The sequence below is a fragment of the Gorilla gorilla genome, chromosome 17, assembly GCF_029281585.2.
Source record: "Gorilla gorilla gorilla isolate KB3781 chromosome 17, NHGRI_mGorGor1-v2.1_pri, whole genome shotgun sequence".
Taxonomy (NCBI): domain Eukaryota; kingdom Metazoa; phylum Chordata; class Mammalia; order Primates; family Hominidae; genus Gorilla; species Gorilla gorilla.
This window is the reverse complement of record NC_073241.2, coordinates 98,012,982-98,033,946: the sequence shown is the minus strand read 5'-3', so window position 1 is coordinate 98,033,946 and position 20,965 is coordinate 98,012,982. Positions and strand designations below refer to the sequence as shown.

The 20,965-nt window shown below is 35.5% G+C and overlaps 1 protein-coding gene across 1 annotated transcript in view; it reads left to right on the top strand.

Moving 5' to 3' along the window:
* The window catches only part of TMX3 (thioredoxin related transmembrane protein 3), a 41,168-nt gene extending 30,385 nt beyond the window's left edge, over nt 1–10,783 (top strand). The window contains exons 11-16 of the mRNA XM_004059529.4: nt 19–76; nt 261–314; nt 1,518–1,574; nt 3,393–3,522; nt 4,967–5,035; nt 7,307–10,783. Of these exons, the coding sequence (XP_004059577.2) occupies nt 19–76; nt 261–314; nt 1,518–1,574; nt 3,393–3,522; nt 4,967–5,035; nt 7,307–7,567 (629 nt within the window). The 3' untranslated portion in view covers nt 7,568–10,783. The remainder of the gene's footprint in view (nt 1–18; nt 77–260; nt 315–1,517; nt 1,575–3,392; nt 3,523–4,966; nt 5,036–7,306) is intronic.
* The last annotated feature ends 10,182 nt before the right edge of the window (nt 10,784–20,965 follow it).

The window sequence follows — 20,965 nt, the reverse complement described above, 5'->3', positions numbered from 1 at the left end:
TGTCATTCTTTATTTCAGGAAAGCTTGTGGCTCTTGCAGTTATTGATGAGAAAAATACATCAGTTGAACATACCAGGTATAGTGCCTTGATATAGTTTTAAGCTTCAGATGTTCATTTCAGACTATATGGCTTTAGATAGACTTGATATGGTATCTTACTTTTCCTGCAGCAATTAGATGTAAGACAGCAGATACTATCATTGAAAAATTATGTTTTTCAAGTGCAGGGATGAACTATTCATATGTTTGTTCTTCTACAGATTGAAGTCAATTATTCAGGAAGTTGCAAGAGATTACAGAGACCTCTTCCATAGGTAGGTGCTTATATTCTGAGAGATTCCTTTATTTTTGTTTAATACCATTTTGTAATTTAGTAAAGCAAACTTAGTAGTATTCATGCTTTTAGAGGTGAATCAAAGAAATGAAGTTAAATAACAGTAATCCTCGCTTATCCACAGGAGATACATTCCAAGACCCCCAGTGGGTGACTGAAACTTTGCATAGAATGGAATGCTACATATACCATAATTTTGTCTGTACCTACATACTTATGATAAAGTTTAATTTATACATTAGGTACAGTAAGAGATCAACAACAGTAATTAATAATAAAATAGAACAATTAATACAGTATAGTAAAAATTATGTATATGTTTATTTTTGGAATTTTTCATTTAATATTTTCAGACCATGGTTGACCATGGGGAACTGAAACCACAGAAAGTGAATCTATGGATAAGGGGGGGCTACTGTATAGCACATTGCATTTTAGCGTGAATTGTCTGGATCTTGAAATTCATTGATGGTATGTCCTGCGAGCTAAAAAAAGAGACACTTTGATCTATAATTTGTATCATACCTGCTTCTTGATAGGATTTGAGATGCATTTTATGTAAATAAAATATGCACATGTACTTATAATTGGACATAAATGACCGATCAGAAGTCAGAGATAGGCAGATAATTATTCTAACAGAAACTCAAAAGAATAACTGAATAAAAAATGGCATCAGAAATACATATATTTTTACTTTATGCTTAATCATTGTTGCTATCATAAAAAAAGACAGTCAATATAAATGTATTTTATTATTGAATTATTATTTCTTTCCTATTCTGAATCTTCTAATGACGGGTCATTGTATAGTTTTCTTACATAGTATGTAGCGTCTTCTGATTAGTCCTTTTTTTAGAGAAAATAGGAATTTTTCTTAAACATATTTCAGGTAGAATAGCTGATATTTCCCTGAATTTTAAATATGCATAAACCAAGTAGAAATGTCTTAGAATTTCCTCTACTCGTGTATTTGTATCTCAGAAACCAGTAGAATTTACACTTTTAGCAGTATTTATTGTATATGATTTACATGTGAAATGTTTACAGTTTCTGGGCTTACTGAGGCCTAAATTTAACTTCATTGTTTTATTTACTTTTTTGCTATTTAATGAGCTTTCTCTCTCTCTCTCCCCCCACCCCCTCTCCTTTTATTTATTTATTTTTGGTTGTTGGTGGTTAGGGATTTTCAGTTTGGCCACATGGATGGAAATGACTACATAAATACCTTGCTGATGGAGTAAGTAAAGTGCTGAATGATTTTGCTATCAAATCTATTAATTTTTAAATTTGTTTCTGAGATACAGGTAGAAGGATTAAATAGCTGAAAAATAGCAAACAGTTGACATATTCAGATGCAGATATTCTCCCATTAAATATTTTACTTTAGTTTTCCAATTCTGTATTTGGAACTTACTGACTTTAATATTGGTCTATAGTAAAAAAAAAAAAAAAAAAATTATCTCCTGATTTAATGTTTTCTAGTATTCTGAAAAGCCATTATTCCAAAACGTGTAAATTTCATGGCTTCTACTTAATGCATACCTTGAGAAGTTCTGTTTTAATGGGCAATATAACTATTAAATAGAAAATGTTTAGCATTCAAAAACTAATTGTTCTAGAATTGAATAGACTAACTTTGTAAGAAAATATGCAATTTTAAAATTTTTATCTGTTTAAAATTTATATAAAGACTATTACATAGAAAATGTTTAGCATTCAAAAACAAATTGTTCTAGAATTTATTTGAGTAGACTAAATTTGTAGGAAAATATGTAGTTTTAAAATAATTTTTATCTAAAATTATGATGTAGAGATTTAATTTGCCACTTCACAAGACTGATATTAGAAAACATTTACCAAACCCTGTACTGAATGAATAAATGTGAAACAAGAAGCCACTCTATTCAGTGAACATTTAGTGAGTATTTACTGTATGTTGTACACTATATTAGACACCGTTGATGGAAAAATGAATAGAGTCCCTTTCTTTAAATGCTTATAGTCCACTGGATAAGACCACAGATGTTAGTTACGGAACTGTATGAAAAGATCTATGTAGGACAGGGCTGGGATAGAAATACTTTCCCATCCTCACCTCCCCTCACCCCGCCACCTGCTCCCAGTGCACACTAAGGTGGAAGGGCTCAGGAAACATTTTCTGCAAGAGGCAATAATTAAGAAAACGTCTAAAGAGTGAGAAGTTAGCTGAATGAAGAACACAGGGATAGTATTTCAGGCAGAACATAATAGCAAGTATGACAGGTAGTAGGAAAACTGGGCTTAGGAGAGTGCTAGAGAGATAAGCTAGTCTCTAAATGAAGATGGGGAAATCTCACTAGAGACACACTAACTCTTAGCCTCATTGAGGGCCCAGTGGAAGCTCAACAACATAATGCTGTGCTTTGGTTTTCTCTAGCTTTGCTTAGTATTATAGATGTAGCAAATGCCTTCATTTGTTACTGCAATGTATTAGGTTATTTTGGTGTCTTCTATTTTCTAAGTAAGAACACTGAGCGAGGAAGGGAGTGAACTTAACAAATCTGAAGTAACATTCATCATCTTCAGCTAAATCTTGAAATGTAGCATCACCTTACTTCATTTATTATCCCTCTCATTTCAGTAAGAACTTAAGAGGATTTGCCAAAGATTAAAGTACCAGATGTAGGATATAATGAAGAATCAAGAGAAAAAAAGTATCTATACAATTATTAAAGGGACTGTTGACCGTTGAACAACATAGGTTTGAATTGTGCAGACCACCCATAGGAATTTCTTTCAGTACATATAGTATAAAATTTTTTTGAGATTTTTGATAATTTGAAAAGACTTAAAGATGAATTGCTTATCCTAGAAATATCAAACAAATTAAAAAGGTATGTCATGAATGCATAAAATACACGTAAATACTAGGTCTATTTGATCATTTTCTACCATAAAATATGCACAAATTTATTAAATAGCTTCTATAATTATGGCTACTGAGATATAAATGAATATCAGAATACTTGCTATTGCTGTGTTTAATGTATATTTTCATTTGTTTTTATATTTTCAGTGAATTGACAGTCCCAACTGTAGTTGTACTGAATACTTCAAACCAGCAATATTTCTTGCTAGATAGACAGATTAAGAATGTTGAAGACATGGTCCAGTTTATTAATAACATTTTGGATGGCACAGTAGAAGTAAGTTGTTCACTTCTGTTTCAAAGAGATGATGGAGAGGGGGTAGAGGAGAAACTGGTTCATTTCTTTACTTGTGATTCTGAAAAGAATAGTTGGCCATCACCTGGAGTAGAGGGCCGGACCTCTATACATTGCTTCTGTCCAATTATAGGCAGAGTAGAGGTACATTCTCCCAGATACAGAAGGTTCTTCTATGGCAGAGGTTGCTAAAAGATGGAAGTGTCCTTTTAGGGGTTATTTGGAGGGTATTTTTGATTATCATGGTGATGGGGAGGTGCTGTTGGCTAAGGTTGAGGCTTAGGGGTGCTAGGAAGTCTGCACTGTGTGGGGTAATCTTAATAGTGAACTTGCCTGTCTCTTAGTATGTTTCTAGGTCCAAAAGTACAATTGGATTAAGTCGTTAGGATTGGTTTTCTAAGAAAATCTGCAAATAAGGTGACAGTTTCTCAAGAAATGAGGAAATTTATTGAGAGTAAAAGCCCCCGTGGAGAGTTCTAGACTTAATCCTATAAAATGTTTCTCAGAAATAAGTGAATAGTCTTAATTTTCTATTTTTTTCCTATAAATTTTAACTGCAGTGTTTTTCAAACTGTGAATTGCAACCTATATTAGAAAGTCATGAAACCACCGCAAGTCACAATCAGGTTGTGACCAGCATGCATGTTAATTCAATAGACTAGAATAAAATTTAAAAGAAAGCACCTTCATTGCTTTTGTGAAATGTAATTACTAGTTTTTCAGAGTTGTTTCAGTTTTACACAAACTTTATTTAAAATTTGCTCACAGAGTAACAAACATAACTACTTTCGGTCAAGGTGAAGAAGTTTGAAAAACAATCAAATAGTTAAGAATATTTTTGAAAATAATTTGTTGAAATGAAACTCAGCTATATAAATAATCAGCCTTCTATTTTTAAGTTAGTGGAATGCAACTCAGACTGTTTAGCAACAGATTTTATTGTCTCATAGAGCTTGGAAATTTAAAAAATGAGCCAGATTGCAGGTATGGCCGAATATAGGATTTGAGTGATTTTCATCAGGAATTTTTCACTCTCTTCCCTTCAGCACTTTCATCCTCAGGGAGGCTCTCCCTGCACAGTAGCAAAGGTATCCTGCAGCAGCTCTGGTTTTGCGGTCCCAGCTAAACTCAAAAGCTGGTTAGGCTGTACTCGGGTGGGTCAGCTTCAGCCAAGCTGTGTGGGTTATGAATAGAGGAGGAGGAATTGTTTAGAGTAGAATCAGGGTGAATTAACACAAGCAGGCAGGAGGAATGCTGGACATTTCACAGACAAAAAACAACACAGTAAATGTTTACCACATGGCCTTTAGGTGATTATGTAATATTTTGAAGTCAACCATTTGGCCTGCAATTGTAAGGTTATGTAATACCAAGTAAATGAAGTAATGGTACTTAAATAATTTATTTTTCTTTTCCTTTTTCGAAGGCCCAAGGAGGTGATAGCATTTTGCAGAGATTGAAAAGGATAGTATTTGATGCCAAATCTACTATTGTGGTAAGTTGTGACAGTTTATGTCATTGATAATGAAGAAGATATAGGTTATGTCTAGCTGTGTTAAAAATCTGAATTTGAAAAGATTAGGTCAAAATATGTCTTTTTAATTTGCAGGATATGACTAGTCAGTATTTAAGAAAATACATTCATTAGGTGGAAATTGTTTCTCATTGTTTATATGATTGATGAGTTAAAACTAAAATTCAGAATCAATTAACTTGATAGTATAATTTAAAAGATTTTATCTCTGCAACCTGCCATGTAAAGTTTTTACTTAGTAATTTCTATGATTTGTTGAAAGTGCAGATAATATGAAATTTTTAGTTCCATTACATGCTGTCTTCTGTAAATTGGTCATTTTTGTTAAAGGAAATGATGTGTGCTGGGAAGTCACTTTTTATTTTGCAGGAGTCAAAATAAAATTTTAGATCTTACAATTTTAAACATCCCTGTTAATTCTGTACTTTTCCCTAGTTGGTAAATAATTAAGATCATTTACAGATGTTTTTCCTTCTTCCCTTTTTCTCTCCTTCCTTTTTTTTTCTTTTATTCTTTTTATAGAACACTTTAAAAGTGGAATTAAAATGTGATGGATCAAATCCTTTCTAACAGTGTTTACTTTCATTTGTTTGTCCCAGTGTTTATTCACAGTTGTTATATGTAAGTAGAATATCAACAGTGGTAGACGAATTGACATGTCTGCCCCTAATTACCCGTCTCTCTTGTTTTTATAATTATACTTTCTAAATATATTTCCTTGACTTTCTTCACTGTCACCTCTCACCTGATTATTTCTGCTATTCTAATTTCCTCTTCCTTTCACTCTATCAAACTAATGCTCACGCTGTCGAACTAATTAGATCTGTTGTATTTCCCCTGGATTTCTTTGAAGCATCCTTTCCTTGACATTCTGCTTTCCGTGCTGCTGTGAGTATCACTACTCCCCTGCTCCTGCCCCATCTCTTCAGTCAGTGTTTTCCAGCATCCCTTTCCTCCCTTTCCCCTTTGCAGTCCCTGGGTCTGAACCTTCTCGCTTGAAACTCTTACAAAATTGTTCTCCCTCTCCCAGCTTTAACTGTCAATCAACTTGACAGCAGAGGAATTCTTAAATTTGTTTGAGCCCTAAACTTAGTTCCCGTTGTCCTTCTCGAGCTCTTACATGGGCATTTTCATTCACTGTGGCCCAAAGCAGTCATAAAAATATAGCTAACATTTTTTGGTTAGAAGTAAATTCTGGGACTCTTTGTTTTTTTCCTTGCATAGTATTCTTCAGTTTGCTTTACTTTCCTGTTGCCACAAGCATGGATAGGCCCTAATCACATTCTGTCTAGCTGCTGGTCTCTTTCACCTGGTTTCCATACTTCCACTTGCCCAGTCTCCAATCTATATTGTATTCCACTACACAGTTAATATTACTAAAATAATCGATTTTGATCACTTTCCTTCCCTTTTCCAGGGGTGTACATCAGAATACTCTGTCCATCTAAAGTATTTTCCTCGTTGGTTTTTGAATATTAGCTTTTGCTAGTGCAAATTGCCTCGTGCTCACTTGTCCCATATCCTGCCTCCTTCTCACTCATCCTTAAATTCCTACCTAAAACACACCTTTATTCTGTGAAACTTTCTTTTATTATCTCAATCCAAAGTGATCTTTTTCTTCTCTGAACTTGTCTGTGTTCTCAAGAGTTATCGTTGCAATTCATGCAGTATATTCTAGTTGAAAACCCTATTCATTAAAATTACTTTTACTTTCCTGGGAGCTATGAAGACAGTATGTAAATTGAGGGAAATTAGTAAGTCAATGAAGTTCTACTACTAACCAGATAAGTAAAAAATATTAAAAATGTCGTCTGAAAAGAGTATGTGTGTACCTTCTTTGTGGTAAATAACCCAGCCTTCTCCATAAGCAGATTCCTGTAGTTCAGGAAACAACTCTAAAGCTGCTGGGTACACATAGTAAGCACCTTAAAGAGACCTTTGTGGTTAATGTAGAAAAGTCAATGTCTTTAGGAAAGGCTGTAGAATATTGGATGTCTTTTTCTGTTGCTAATAGCTGGTTCTGCACACACATGCTTATGTATGTGCATATAGAAATTATATCTCTTAACAGTGTCTTTCACATGGTAGTTACTGCTGAAATGATTGATTCATTGGAACTAGAAACAAGCTGAATAGCAACAAGAGAAATCTATAGTGGTTTCAAGTTCATTTCATGCTATATATATCAGAATTACATGTGAAGGGAACTGAGTTTTAGTTCTCTTTCCACAGTCTATATTCAAGAGCTCACCACTGATGGGCTGCTTTCTCTTTGGCCTGCCACTGGGTGTCATCAGTATCATGTGCTATGGAATCTACACAGCCGACACAGATGGAGGTTATATAGAAGAACGATATGAAGCGTCTAAAAGTGAAAATGAAAACCAAGAACAGATAGAAGAGAGCAAAGAACAGCAGGAGCCCAGCAGTGGAGGATCTGTAGTGCCTACAGTGCAGGAGCCCAAGGACGTATTAGAAAAGAAGAAAGATTGAGACTTGATGACTATAAAATATTTGATAGGACTTCAAATTATTAAAGAGTCTATTTATTGAATTTAGACATTTAATCATGATCTTTACAGAAAAGAACATGTTATTCGTATTTTGCTAATATCAACTGCATGGATTAAAGTAGTCCCTCCATACATGGGGAAGTGTTTGGAGCAAAGAGATGAACAGTTTGTCTGAAACAAACACAGAGCATTCCATCAAAATTTACCTGATCTTTGTGATTAGAACAGAACAATTCTATTTGCATGTTTCTCTATCTGAAGATTCTTGGGCAGAATATTTAAATTGGTCAGTCAGGTAGAAGATACATGTGTGATATAGAAAAATAATGCCTCTCCTGCTGCCATCCGTTTCCCTCATATATTTTGGACAAGATTTATATGGACAAAATTAAGTCTTTAAAATTTAGGCACTTTAAGGAGAACTAATAACTTTTTCCATGTATCAAGATTATGAGGTTAAAAATAATGCGGTTTTATATAGCATAGTGGTTTTATTTTGTTAGTTATTTCTAAAGGAGAATAAATGTTACTTTTTAACTTTATACTCAGTTGCATTATCATAAAATTTTCATATACGCCTAGATAATGGGGAAGAAAAGTCTTGTGATTGACTTTCGCAAAATGAACAGGATTTACTGAGTAGAGGTTTCAGCCCATTCCTTGGAATACTCCTACCAGGTATTTCAGCAGTCATTGTAGGTTGGGAAGGGTCTCTATTAATCCTACTCTGCTTTAGCCAGAACAGCCTAGTATTTTATTTCTATTTTATATATTGAGATTTCTTCTAACATTTCCTTTGATAAAAATCTTCTGCTTTTTGAAAAGTGGTATGTATCATATTTTTATGTTTCTGGTGTGTAAACTTTATGGTAACTTCTGCTCTAGAATACGTACGTATGCACCCACAGACGCACACAGTTTATTGACACATCTATTATGTAATGCTGTAGACCTGTCCGTGTCTGCTTCATAAGGAGTAACGACTGACATTAGCATGTCCAGTGACAAGTCACATCCGGTGTAAAAAAAAGACATCAGCCAGTTACCTTCTCCATTTTCTTAGTTCTGTCACCCATTTCGTCAAGTGACCTCTCATCTTCTATAAACTAATACAGGAATTCTTTCCAAAGCAATGTCTAAAAACTCTTTTTTTTAAAGTAACAGTTTGGTATGTTTATTGTAGATAAATTATTTTTGAGGCCTTCATTTTAGCTAAGTTTAGAATTTATATTAGGCAACTATGATTTGAGTGGTTATTCATTGAGTAATTTTCCACTATAAAGAATTTTATTGAACATTTATTAAAAAATAATGTAATGCATGGTCAAAAAATATGTAATTCATGGTCTGGACACTGACGTTGTTTAGGGATTTAGTCATCAAGGACAGCCTTCTGTTGTTTCTAATGCCATACTAATCAAGACTGTATGGACACTTGCATCTTAAGTACTAAGGAATTACTAGTAATTGTTTTATTTTACTACTCTTTTAGTATTTAATAATTAAATACCTATTCTTAGTGTTTGACACTCCATATTTCTTTTTTTTGGAAATGAAACAAATATGCAGTCCAAAATTCAGGAACTACTAGAGTGAAATGATATTAAGTGGAAACCAGAGATAAATGCTGTTAATTTAACAAGTAGATTCTTCTCCAAAGAATAATGAGTGATTCTTGGAAAGATAAATGTTAATGTTACCAACAGTCAAGCTTGTTTTGCAGTAGTGAAAAGCTTAGATGAGTACGGATGCCTCATTTGAAACTCAGCCTAGTAAGGAAGTGAAAACTTAGCAGTCAGTGACATGGGGAAATAGTTATAGAAAATGTCATTGAATTTTTTCATATTTATAGTTAGTCATTTACATATTTTTGTCTTGTTGATCATTACCTATAAAGGAAAGACCTTAATAGGAAAAAAAGAGTAAAGCTCAGTGTGAATGCAAACATCCACAAAATATGATCTTCGTTTATATTCTGTGATGTTGTTTATAAATGAATGCCTCAGTTCTCTGCTACCCTTTTCACAGCTTTGTACTGTTTGCCTTATATTCTATTTGTGCTTTTAAAGTGTGTCTGTTGGGAAAACAAAATGTGTAGGTGGTTTGTAAGTGAATAATTTTTATTTCTTCTTGTATTAAAATTTTGCTTTTTTCTCTACTTTGGGGGATGTTTATTTACATTGAAAGACTATTCACAAAACAGATTTTAAAATTTGTTTGCTCTTATGCTTTTCCCTTCAATGTGATATCAGAGATTACTATGAATGTTAGTTTCATTCCGTGAAACATTACTTCCATATAAAGACAGATCTCTTAATAAGTGAATCTAGTGGAGGAACATAGGTATCATTCTAATTCCATGATAAATTTTGTCATGATTCTATATGAATAATGGGGTCCTTCAGGAAGTTGGAATTTTTGCCTTCTCTTTTAATTGCAGTGAAGTTCTCTTTATAACTTCTAAAATTCAGAATTCTAGATCCTTGCTTTTGCAGAATTTGGTGCTCAGACAATATTTAAGGACATTTCAGCGAGACAAAGTGCATGTTTTTATCGAGTACCCTGTGCACCACATTATATCTGGCAATTCTTTTTGTTTCGTTATGTGCATCAATATTTTTCTCAGCTACTATTACCTGAAACTTGTTTAACATGTATTAGACCTAGAATTTTCATTTTCTTTCTCACATAGTTGCTTCCTGGTATCTGATTTAGAAATAACATTTAAATGCCAAATATCTGGGGGATTGAAGGAAGGGTCTATATGAGCAGGTAAATTAGCAGTACTGTTTTTGTTTAGTGGATATTGTTAGTGACTTTTTGTGTTTTGCTTTGGGACCTTTTTATTTTGGTGTTGCAAAAAGTAACATTTTCATCATTGCTTCATACGACATGGAGTTAGGACAGGGAAAAATCATTCAACACTCCTTATGCATTAAATGATCAAATAAACCAGTGTGGGATATTAAGACTATCAATTGGTGGGATTAGGCTTGACATTTTATTTTTATAAGTATATATTTTTTCTGAATGTGTCTGAGTCCAAGAGTGGGCAAAAAATAATTTTCTACTTTGGACTAATCTATAGAGGTTTTTGAAAGTCTGCATTACTAACTTGTTGAATTCATGATATTCTGCCTATGGCACAAATTGTAAACCTTTGTTTTTCTAAAATAAAGTAATTGAAAACCTGCAATTATTTCTTATTTTTACTGTGTATCCTGGTTGTTTGCAATATGAATAGTTCTGTGTACAAAGACAACAGCTGTGACCATATCTTCCAGAAAGTTTACTTTTATTAAAATTATAATTATAGAAAGATAGAATTTTAGAGATGAGAGAGATCAGATTGCAGTCTAATTCTACTATATTACAGATAAAGAACCTGAGATTCATAGGTTTGATATAGTTTGTATTTGACAAACCTGGTAATTGTACAGTATTTTTTCCAAAAGCATATCTTATAGTTTATTTTGAGAAAAATCAATTCTTAAGTCAACTGCTAAATTATCTTTGACACCACACAACCACAATTAAAACCTCAAGTTTTAAAAAATTTTGTTTTAAATAGCATCAGATATATTAGGAAAAAAAGACTTTATACAAACGTTAATTTTAAAAATAATTTATATATATTTATTTTTAACAAGGACATATCTTTTAATGAGAGTGACTGGCACAGGAATAACAGCCCAAACCATGGACCCACAAACCTGTGAATTTGCAGACTGGCTGGTTAGGATGGGCCTCTTCTGATACGAGTGACCGAGCACAGCACGTTCCGCTGTTTATAAATTTCACAGGAGTGTGATGGAGGTTCTCGTCTCTGTTGTGTGGCTGTATTGCACTGTGTGTGTGGAGGCTCCGGTGTCACACTGCCTGGTTCAACTCTTTCTGTCATTTACCTGTGTAAAGTTGAGTGGGCCACTTAACCATTCTGCTCCCGAGTTGTCTAATTGGAGGATGATGGCACCTATCTCGTTGGATTGTGAAGAGAAATGAGTTGCACATGAGGTGTATTTAGAACAGTGACCAGCATACAGTAACAGCTCAAATATTAACTATAATTCTTTTAGATTTAATTGATTTCTCACTTTATTTAGAATTTATATCATTATTTACCACAGAGAAAAGCCAAGTCATCAGGAATGTGAAATTTTAATATGTTTAAGTTTGCTTGGCTACTTTCTGCAATTTAAGTTCTAACATTTTGGATAGAAATGAAAAAAAAAATTTCTTTGACATAAAAATTAATTACAAATATTTAGGTTCAGATGTCTTGGAAAAATCCTCTGGTTTTTGTGCTTCTAGTGAAAATGAATAAACATAAGCAGATATAAACCAGTAAGATTGTTGGTTGATGTATGTGAATAGATAGACATAAATGTGAGACAGAATAATGAATATAGGAAAATTATCTGATTTTCCTGCTAGCATACATTACTGTAGTCAAGTGCTCAACTTTTCTCTGAGCTCATCTGTGGTAAACTGAAATGATAACTAGTGAGAAGTGGCAATTTTTTGTGTGATTTATTCTGTCTGTTTTTTAATTAATTTGTTTTTAGAAGCAGGGTCTCACTGTGTCACCCAGGCTGGAGTGCAGTGGCACAGTCCTAGCTCATTGCAGCCTAGAACTCCTGGGCTCAAGTGATCCTCCTGCTTCAGCCTCCCAAGTAGCTAGGACTATAGGCACACACCACCACATTCAGCTAATTTTTAAATTTTTTGTAAGGGGGAGTGAGTCTCGAACTCCTGGCTTTAAGCAATCTTCCTGCTTTGCCCAGATTCATTCTTTCAACAAACGTTTAACAAATGTCTTTTATTCTATTGAATATTTAGCAGCAAAAAAGTCATAACTTCAGTCTTCATAAAGTTTTTAGCTACTGTAATTGTTCAGTTTTTACTTAAAATGCTCAGTTGGAAATTTTCCATTTTTCTGTTTTTCTTAGTTTCTCTTCTTACACAATCTATTGTTCAACATAAGAGCATTGATAATTAATCTCTGGGACTCAGAGAGTTAGTGACCAAGACAAAACAGAATATACCAGCTTGCTTCAAATATATGAAGGGGTCAGATTTACTCAGCATATATGCAACTGTGGTAGTTAATATGGATAGAGGTAACAGGGAAATTGAATGCAGTTCAAGGTAAGGAAACAGCAAAAAGAATATCTCGAGATAAAATGGGCTGTTGGAGGTGCGGAGTTCTCACAGTGAGAATGTTTTTCAAGCTAGAAAACTCCTTGGTGTTGGTTTCAAGACTGAGATTCTGTGAGTCCATAAATGTAAGCAGTAAAGCCACCAGCCATGCCCATGTGTGTGAGTCTCCTCTTTTAACAACAAAAAGATCCAAAAAGGTTTTTAGCCAACTCCAGTATATCGAGTTTTGGTTGGGTGGATGAAAAAGCCCAGTGAAGCTGAATTTGTAGTAGAAACTGAGATTATTTCTCCACCCATCTAAATTTTTCACATGAATCTTTGCATCATTGTCTTCGTTCATAAGTGACCATGGTCATTTACTAATTTATATAAAAATAGTTTTCTTCTATTAGAGTTGATATGCCAGTTTCTGAATCTGTTTGATACAACCACTGGAAATTCTATTTCCAATTATGAAAACGCAGTCAAAAACATAGTAAACATTTAATAGTTAAAATTATGAGGCTGTACACACAAATAATCTGTGTAACTGATAAATCTGTGTTAAATTATTTTATCTCTTTTTTTTCTTTTCTTTTCTTTTTTTTTTTTTTTAGATTGAGTCTTGCTCTGTCACCCAGGCTGGAGTGCAATGGCGTGATCTCGGCTCACTGCAACCTCCGCCTGCCAGGTTCAAGCAATTCTCCTGCGTCAGCCTCCTGAGTAGCTGGGATTACAGGCATGTGCCACCATGCCAGGCTAATTGTTTGTATTTTTAGTAGAGACCACCATGTTAGCCAGGATGGTCTTGATCTCCTGACCTCGTGATCCACCTACCTAGGCCTCCCAAAGTCCTGGGATTACAGGCCAGAAACCCAGGATCTGTCTGTGACTTACTTTCTTCAACACCATGTATCTAATCTGGGAGAAATGCTTATCAGTTATATCTTTAAAATATACTCAGAAACCAAACTTTGCATGACTTTCAAGTCTAGCATCTGGGTTCAGGTCACCATTACCCTTTACCCTGGGAAAGGCTTCTGTCATAACCTGACTGCAGTCTACTGTTGAAAGAGGAGCCGAAGTCATCTTTTTTACAATGTAATATGGCTTGGCTCTGTGTCCCCACCCAAATCTCATGTTGAATTGTAATCCCTAGTGTTGGAGGTGAAGCCTGTTGGGAGGTGATTGGATGACGGGGATGGATTTTCCCCTTGCTATTCTCTTGATAGTGAGTGAATTCTCATGAGATCTTGTAATTTAAAAGTGTGTGGCACTTCCCCCTTTGCTCTCTCTCTCTGACCGCCTTGGGAAGAAGGTGCTTCTTTCTCTTTCACCTTATGCCATGATTGTAAGTTTCCTGAGACTTCCCAAGATAGGCTTCCTATATAGCCTGTGGAACTGTGAGTCTCTGCATAAATTACCTCTTCTCTTCAAAAATTACCCAGTCTCAGGTAGTTCTTTATAGCAATGTGAGAATTGACTAATACACAATATAAGGCAGGTTATGTCATTTTTCTGCTCAAAACATTCCTTAGTGTAACTGCCAACATCCTTACCATAGCCGATGTTACTGCTTGAATCGTGTCCCCCAAAAATTCATACATTGAAGTCCTAACCCCAGATACCTCATATTGTGACCTTATTTGGAAATAGGTTTGTTGCAGATGTAATTAGTTAAGATGAAGTTTCACTGGAGTAGGGTGGGCCCTAATATCACATAGTTGTAGATTTGCAGCATTATTTCTGGGTTCTCTATTCTGTTTCATTGGTCTATGTGCCTGTTTTTGTACCAGTACCATGCTGTTTTGTTCACTGTGGCCTTGTAGTACAGTTTGAAGTTGGGTAATGTGATTCCTCCAGCTTTGGTCTTTCTGCTTAGGATTGCCTTGGCTATTCAGGTTCTTTTTTGGTTCTTATATAAAGAGGAAATTTGGAGACAGACAGGCACCCGTCGAGAATACCACATGAAGATGAAGGCAGAGATGGAGTAATGATGCTTCTACAAGCCAGGGAACGCCAAAGATGGCCAGCAAATCACAAGAAGCTAGGGCAGAGGCCAGAAACTGTTTCTTCCTCACACCTCTGGAAAAGAACTGACTCTGTGGACGCCTTGGACTTCTAGCCTCCAGAACGGGGAAACAGTGTTTCTGTTGCTCTGTTGCTTAAGTCACCCAGTTTGTGGCACTTTGTTATGGCAGCCCCAGCAAATTCAAATAGCTTCTAATGCTTTCTAAGAGTCTCCCTGCCTCCCACCATTACCACATTTAACTCCAGTGCATCTATCTCCTTGCTCATTTCCTTCCAGCTTCCCGAACTCTGCTGTTCCTGCAACACACCCAGATGCTCCTTTGCAGTCGCTGGTCCCCCTGATGAGAATAACATTCTTCTTGATACCCACAGGACTTCATCACTTTAGTCATCTTATCATTAATGCCTTTATGACCTACTCTCTGTAAATTAGACCTCCTGGCCTCCGGTTCTTCATCCCTTTACATACACTGCTTTTTTTTTTTTTAAGGTTTGAGGATACATGTGAAGGTTTGTTACCTTAATATGTTACGGGGATTCATTGTACATATTATTACATCACCCAGGTATTAAGCTCAGTACCCAATAGTTACGTTTTCCTCCTCTCCCTCCTTTGAACCTCCCCCTGCAGGTAGATCCCAGTATTTGTTTTCTTCTTTGTGTTCATAAGCTCTTATCATTTAGCTCCCACTTACAATTGAAAACATATGGTATGTGGTTTTCTGTTCCTGTGTTAGTTTGTTAAGGATATTAGCCTCCAGTTCCATCCATGTTCCCACAAAAGACATGATCTTATTCTTTTTTATGGCTGCATAACATTCCATGGTGTATATGTACCACATTTTCTTGATCCAGTCTGTCATTGATGGGGATTTAGGTTGATTCCATGTGTTTGCTATTGTGAACAGTGCTGCAATGAACATTCATGTGCATGTGTCTTTATGGGAGAATGCCTTATATTGCACTGGGTATATACCCAGTAATGGTATTGCTGGGTCGAATGGTAGTTCTGCTTTTAGCTCTTTGAGGAATCACCATACTGCTTTCCACAATGGTTGAACTAAGTTACACTCCCATCAACAGTATTTAAGTGTTCACCTTTCTCTGCAAACTTGCCAGCATCTGTTATTTTTTTTTTGACTTTTTAATAATAGCCATTCTGACTGGTGTGAGATGGCATCTCATTGTGATTTTGATTTGCATTTCTCTAATGATGAGTGATCATGACCTTTTATCATATGCTTGTTGGCTGCATGTATGCCTTCTTTTGCAAAGTGTCTGTTCACAACTTTGCCCCCTTTTTAATGGGGTTGTTTTTCTCTTGTAAATTTGTTTAAATTCCCTATAGATTCTGGTTATTAGACCTTTGTCAGATGTATAGTTTCTCCCATTCTGTAGGTTGTCTGTTTACTCTGTTGATCATTTCTTTTGCTGTGCAGAAGCTGTTAAGTTCAATTAGGTCCTATTTGTCAATTTTTGCTTTTGTTGCAATTGCTTTTGGTGTCTTTATCATGAAATCTTTGCCCATTCCTAGGTCCAGGATGGTATAGCCTAAGTTGTCTTCCAGGGTTTTTATAGTTTTGGGTTTTACATTTAAGTCTTTAATCCATCTTGAGTTTATTTTTGTACATGGTATAAGGAAGGTGTCCAGCTCCAATCTTCTGCATATGGCTAGCCAGTTATCCCAGCACCATTTATTGAATATGATTTTTTCCCCATTGCTTGTTTTTGTCAGCTTTGTCAAAGATCAGATAGTTGTAGATGTGCAGCCTTATTTCTGGGTTCTCTATTCTGTTCCATTGGTCTATGTACCTGTTTTTGTACCAGTACCATGCTGTTTTGGTTAGTGTAGCCTTGTAGTATAGTTTGAAGTTGGGTAATGTGATTCCTCCAGCTTTGTTCTTTCTGCTTAGGATTGCCTTGGCTATTTGGGTTCTTTTTTGGTTCTATATAAAATTTTTCTTTTTTTTTTTTTTGAGATGGAGTCTGGCTCTGTCGCCCAGGCTGGAGTGCAGTGGTGCAATCTCGGCTCACAGCAAGCTCTGCCTTCTGTGTTCACACCATTCTCCTGCCTCAGTCTCCCAAGTAGCTGGGACTACAGGCGCCTGCCACCACACCCGGCTAATTTTCTGTATTTTTAGTAGAGATTGGGTTTCACCATGTTAGCCAGAATTGTCTCAATCTCCTGACCTTGTGATCAGCCTGCCTTGGCCTCCCAAAGTGCTGGGATTACAGGCATGAGCAACCACACCAGGCCAGTTCTATATAAATTTTAAAATACATATTAACTGCTCATTTACTGACAGCTTCTATCCTCAAATGCACTTTAACTGTAAGCTCCAAATAGAGACTTTATCTGTTTTATTTCAAGGCTATATTCCCAGTTTTAAAACATGCTTGGCATGTACTATGCATTCAATAAATATTTGTCAAATGAGTGTTGAATCTGTTGTTTTTACATCATGATGTTTTTATCATCAGAGTGTTAGAGTTTACGTTTTCTGATTAAAAAAATCGAAAGCATATATTTAATTTTAATTGAAGATTTTAAATGTATGGTACAAAAGCATTTAAGTGCTTACTGATTCCACAGTAAGAAAGAAAAGTAATTAACATAAAAGTGTCATTAGCTTTGAACATATTTTAACATGGATGACTTCTTTCGTTAGTTAGCTTGGGATCTAAAATCTTAACATTTGTGTAGTCATTGAAAATAAGAATAGATTTGATGTCAAGTACTGTGCAAACTTTCATGTAACCAAATAATTTCCAACCCTCAAATACTATGAAAAATTAATTATCTCTTTTGCAAATGCCAGTTTAAAATTGATAGCCTTTGTGGTGACGATTACTATATTTTAAATCAGGGATGCTTAACTAGTGGTGCCTATCAGAATTACATGAGTGTCACCTCAGATGATTTACAAAAACATACATAAACCTTAGCAAATCTTTTTGGTTGGTCTTGGATGAACTCCCGCTTGAAGCCAGAACAGAGAGAAAAAAATTGGCAGTGGGTTTTGGTGTATACTCCAAGTTGTGAACTGATGGTCGAAATGATTATTAGGAGGAGTAAAAGCACCAGTGCCTCTGAAAGAAGTTGGATTTTGTGAAATTTCCTTCTGAGCATTCAGAGGTCAAATCCAGTACAAGAGTATGATGTGCTTCACAGCCTCCTCATGACAGGCAGCCCCAGTGGACAGTGAGGAAGCCTGCTAGCACCACTGAGGAAGCTTCAGGAAAGGGATTTTTATTCTTGTAAACAAGAAAGTAGGTTATGTTCAGCTGGGATTCTTTCTCTCTCCTTTTTTTTCTTTTATTTTCTATGCTCCTTCCTCTAGAGATGAGCAAGGGCTCAAACTGACTTAAATCAGCCTTTGCTGCTAGGGATGTCCAGAGTAGAGGCAGCCGTAGGGAGCTGCAATTCGTTGAAGTTTCACACCTTATGGCTTCATCTTCATGAGTAATTTGTATAGAAAACAAAATTTAAAATTCAAAACTATAGTCACAGTTTGCTTCTTTCTTCTCAATATCTAATGTAAAACAAGTTTTTATATGACCAGTAACTGGTTCCAAATATGAAATGTCTACCTAGGTGTCCACTTAGTAATGTAACGAAAAACACACACACACACACAACCACACGAGAGGGTGTGTCTACTCCGCTGTGTTTTCATAACCAGGTGCAGTTCATTTCTAGATTATTGGACTTTTGTGATCAAAAGCAGTTTCTTCCCTAGGAAAGTGGATTGGATAACTTCAGATGGTAAAAGAAAAAGGAAACAAAATGGGAGCTAAAATTCCCAGCCCCTAGTGGGGTGATGCCTGTTGGAAAGGGAAGAGGAAATGTACCATGGCTCTGACCCCATTGTTCTGCTTTTGGTCGTTGTATATGCTCTGGTTAAAACAATTATAAATACTTCTTATTATGCATATTTGGAGAGACAAATAGACAAAGCAATTGTGGCTACATGTTTATAATACCTGTGTAGCCTTTACCTAGAATCATCAATTGTACTCTTCTTGTAACTTTATAGGTTTAAAAAGTTTTAAAATAAATGCTTTTATTTAAAAAGCAAATACGTAAACAATATATTTTTTAATTGAGTAATCTTGAATCTTCAGCCAGAGATTTTTAAAAATTATCAAATGTGATAGAAATATGCATTATGCCTTTGGATAGAATGCACTACAGCTGCATTGTATGTGGGTCTGTAAAAGTACTGTCTCAAGTGACTTAGATGCAAAATGCCTTTATGTGAGATGAAAACCTTGATGTCAAATATGGATAAGAAAGATTTGGACAAAATTGGCTAATGGAGATTTTAAAAAGGCTTTTGCTACTAATAATAAATTAATAAATTTTGCTGAAAAGCCATGAGCCTAGACTGAAAGGTTTACCCCTTTTATTCAACTTGGAAAACAACAATTGTTCATGTAGACAGCTTACAATTTTTTCAGGAAAGTATTTATTAATACATAATATCTGAGTACTGTTGCTTAGAATATATCAGAGTATCACTAATTCTTACACAATCCGAATCAACAGGTCTTTGAAGCATACACTGACTTTTCTTGAGGTGTTAATTTCATCCTCCATCCTGGCCACACAAGACACTGTATAAACTTAGGTTTGAGGCTTAATGTACAGAATTACACTATGAATGAATTAAATCAATTTATTTATCTATCTATTGCAAATCTAATGACTTTTTTTTCTTTGTAGAGACAGAGTTTTGCTATGTTGCCTAGGCTGGTCGCAAACTCTTGGCCTCAAGCAAATCTGCCGTTGGTCTCCCAGTGTGCTGGGATTATAGGCATAAACCACCACCCTCAGTCTGATGACATTTTTAAGAGTTGAAATTGTGTTGCCTCAGCTCAAAGCTCAATAAGAGTTTGAATGAAAGAATCACTGAGTAAATCAATGAATGGATAGATAGATAAGATAGAATTTTCAAAAAATAAACAAAAGAACATCACAAATACCCAAATAATACTGCCCTTAAAAAGCATTCAAATAGAGGCTGCTGTGTTCATCAGCAGTTACTTATGAATGACTATACACACATACAAATTAAAAAATCATATTTTTTCATATATTAATTATGACAAAGTAAACATTTCCATTATGTTTCCATGAGAATTAAAAAAAAAAACACAAAAATGTTATATGTCCAGAGACAGCTAAATTAAAAAGTATAATGTATCTTTGAAGCAGTAACACTAGATGTGTACCCTCTCAATCTTCCCATCCCCCACTGCACCGACACACATTTACTACGAGACTTTGAATTTACACAGTGGGTGGGAGCAGGTTGAACATCTCTGTAAGGCTATGGTCTTTGCATCTGTTGCCTGAGCTTTGCATCTGCTGCCTGAGCTTGAAACCCATCTCAGTTCTTGTTGCCACTGATCTTGGTGCTTTGAGAGCCCTTCCAAAGCCTTCCTGATGGTGCTAAACCCAAAATCTGACTGAGAAGCAGCAGGAGGACCTAGATAAAGGTGGAGCATCTTCAGGCCCAGCCATGCCTCCCAGTGAGGAGATGTCGAGGTCAGCCGTGTGTGTGAGCTGCAAATGTCTGCATCTTGAATTCTGCCCTCACCCTCACATAAGATCCCTTTGTGGTTCATCTTCAGAGGAATAACGCAGGACAGGAATTTGGAGGTATTCTGCATAGCCAAGCTGATACATTAGAAAGCCGTCAAGAGGCCACCTGCGGCCACCAGCAGCCATACACCTGGTGCTATAATCCTGAACCACACTTGATCGCCAAATAAAGATGGTATCTAAGGCAAGCTTCTGTTTAGCATAATACTATGTTAAGTTCTGCTAACACAGCTTACGGTAGATACTAAGGGGATAAGAGAGGTTAAAAAAACAAAAATATTTATACTATGCATAACGTGTATGTGCATATATAAATATATATTCATTTCAAAACTAAAGTAGAAATACTCATGACTATTACAATCCTTGTTTCTACTACTGGTCATATGATCGTAACTGTATTTATAACCACCTCCTTCCACTTCCCATGTCATATTCTCTTTGCCCTCAGCAAATTCCCAGCTGGTCACTGTTCCTTGCCTAATGAGGTGATGTAAATTTTCTTTTTGGAAAGGTTCTGTTTGAATCAGGTTGTTATAATTGTCCATTGAGCTTAATCACAGAAAATCTGAGAGCTGAGGGGCAACTCAGAGGGCATGC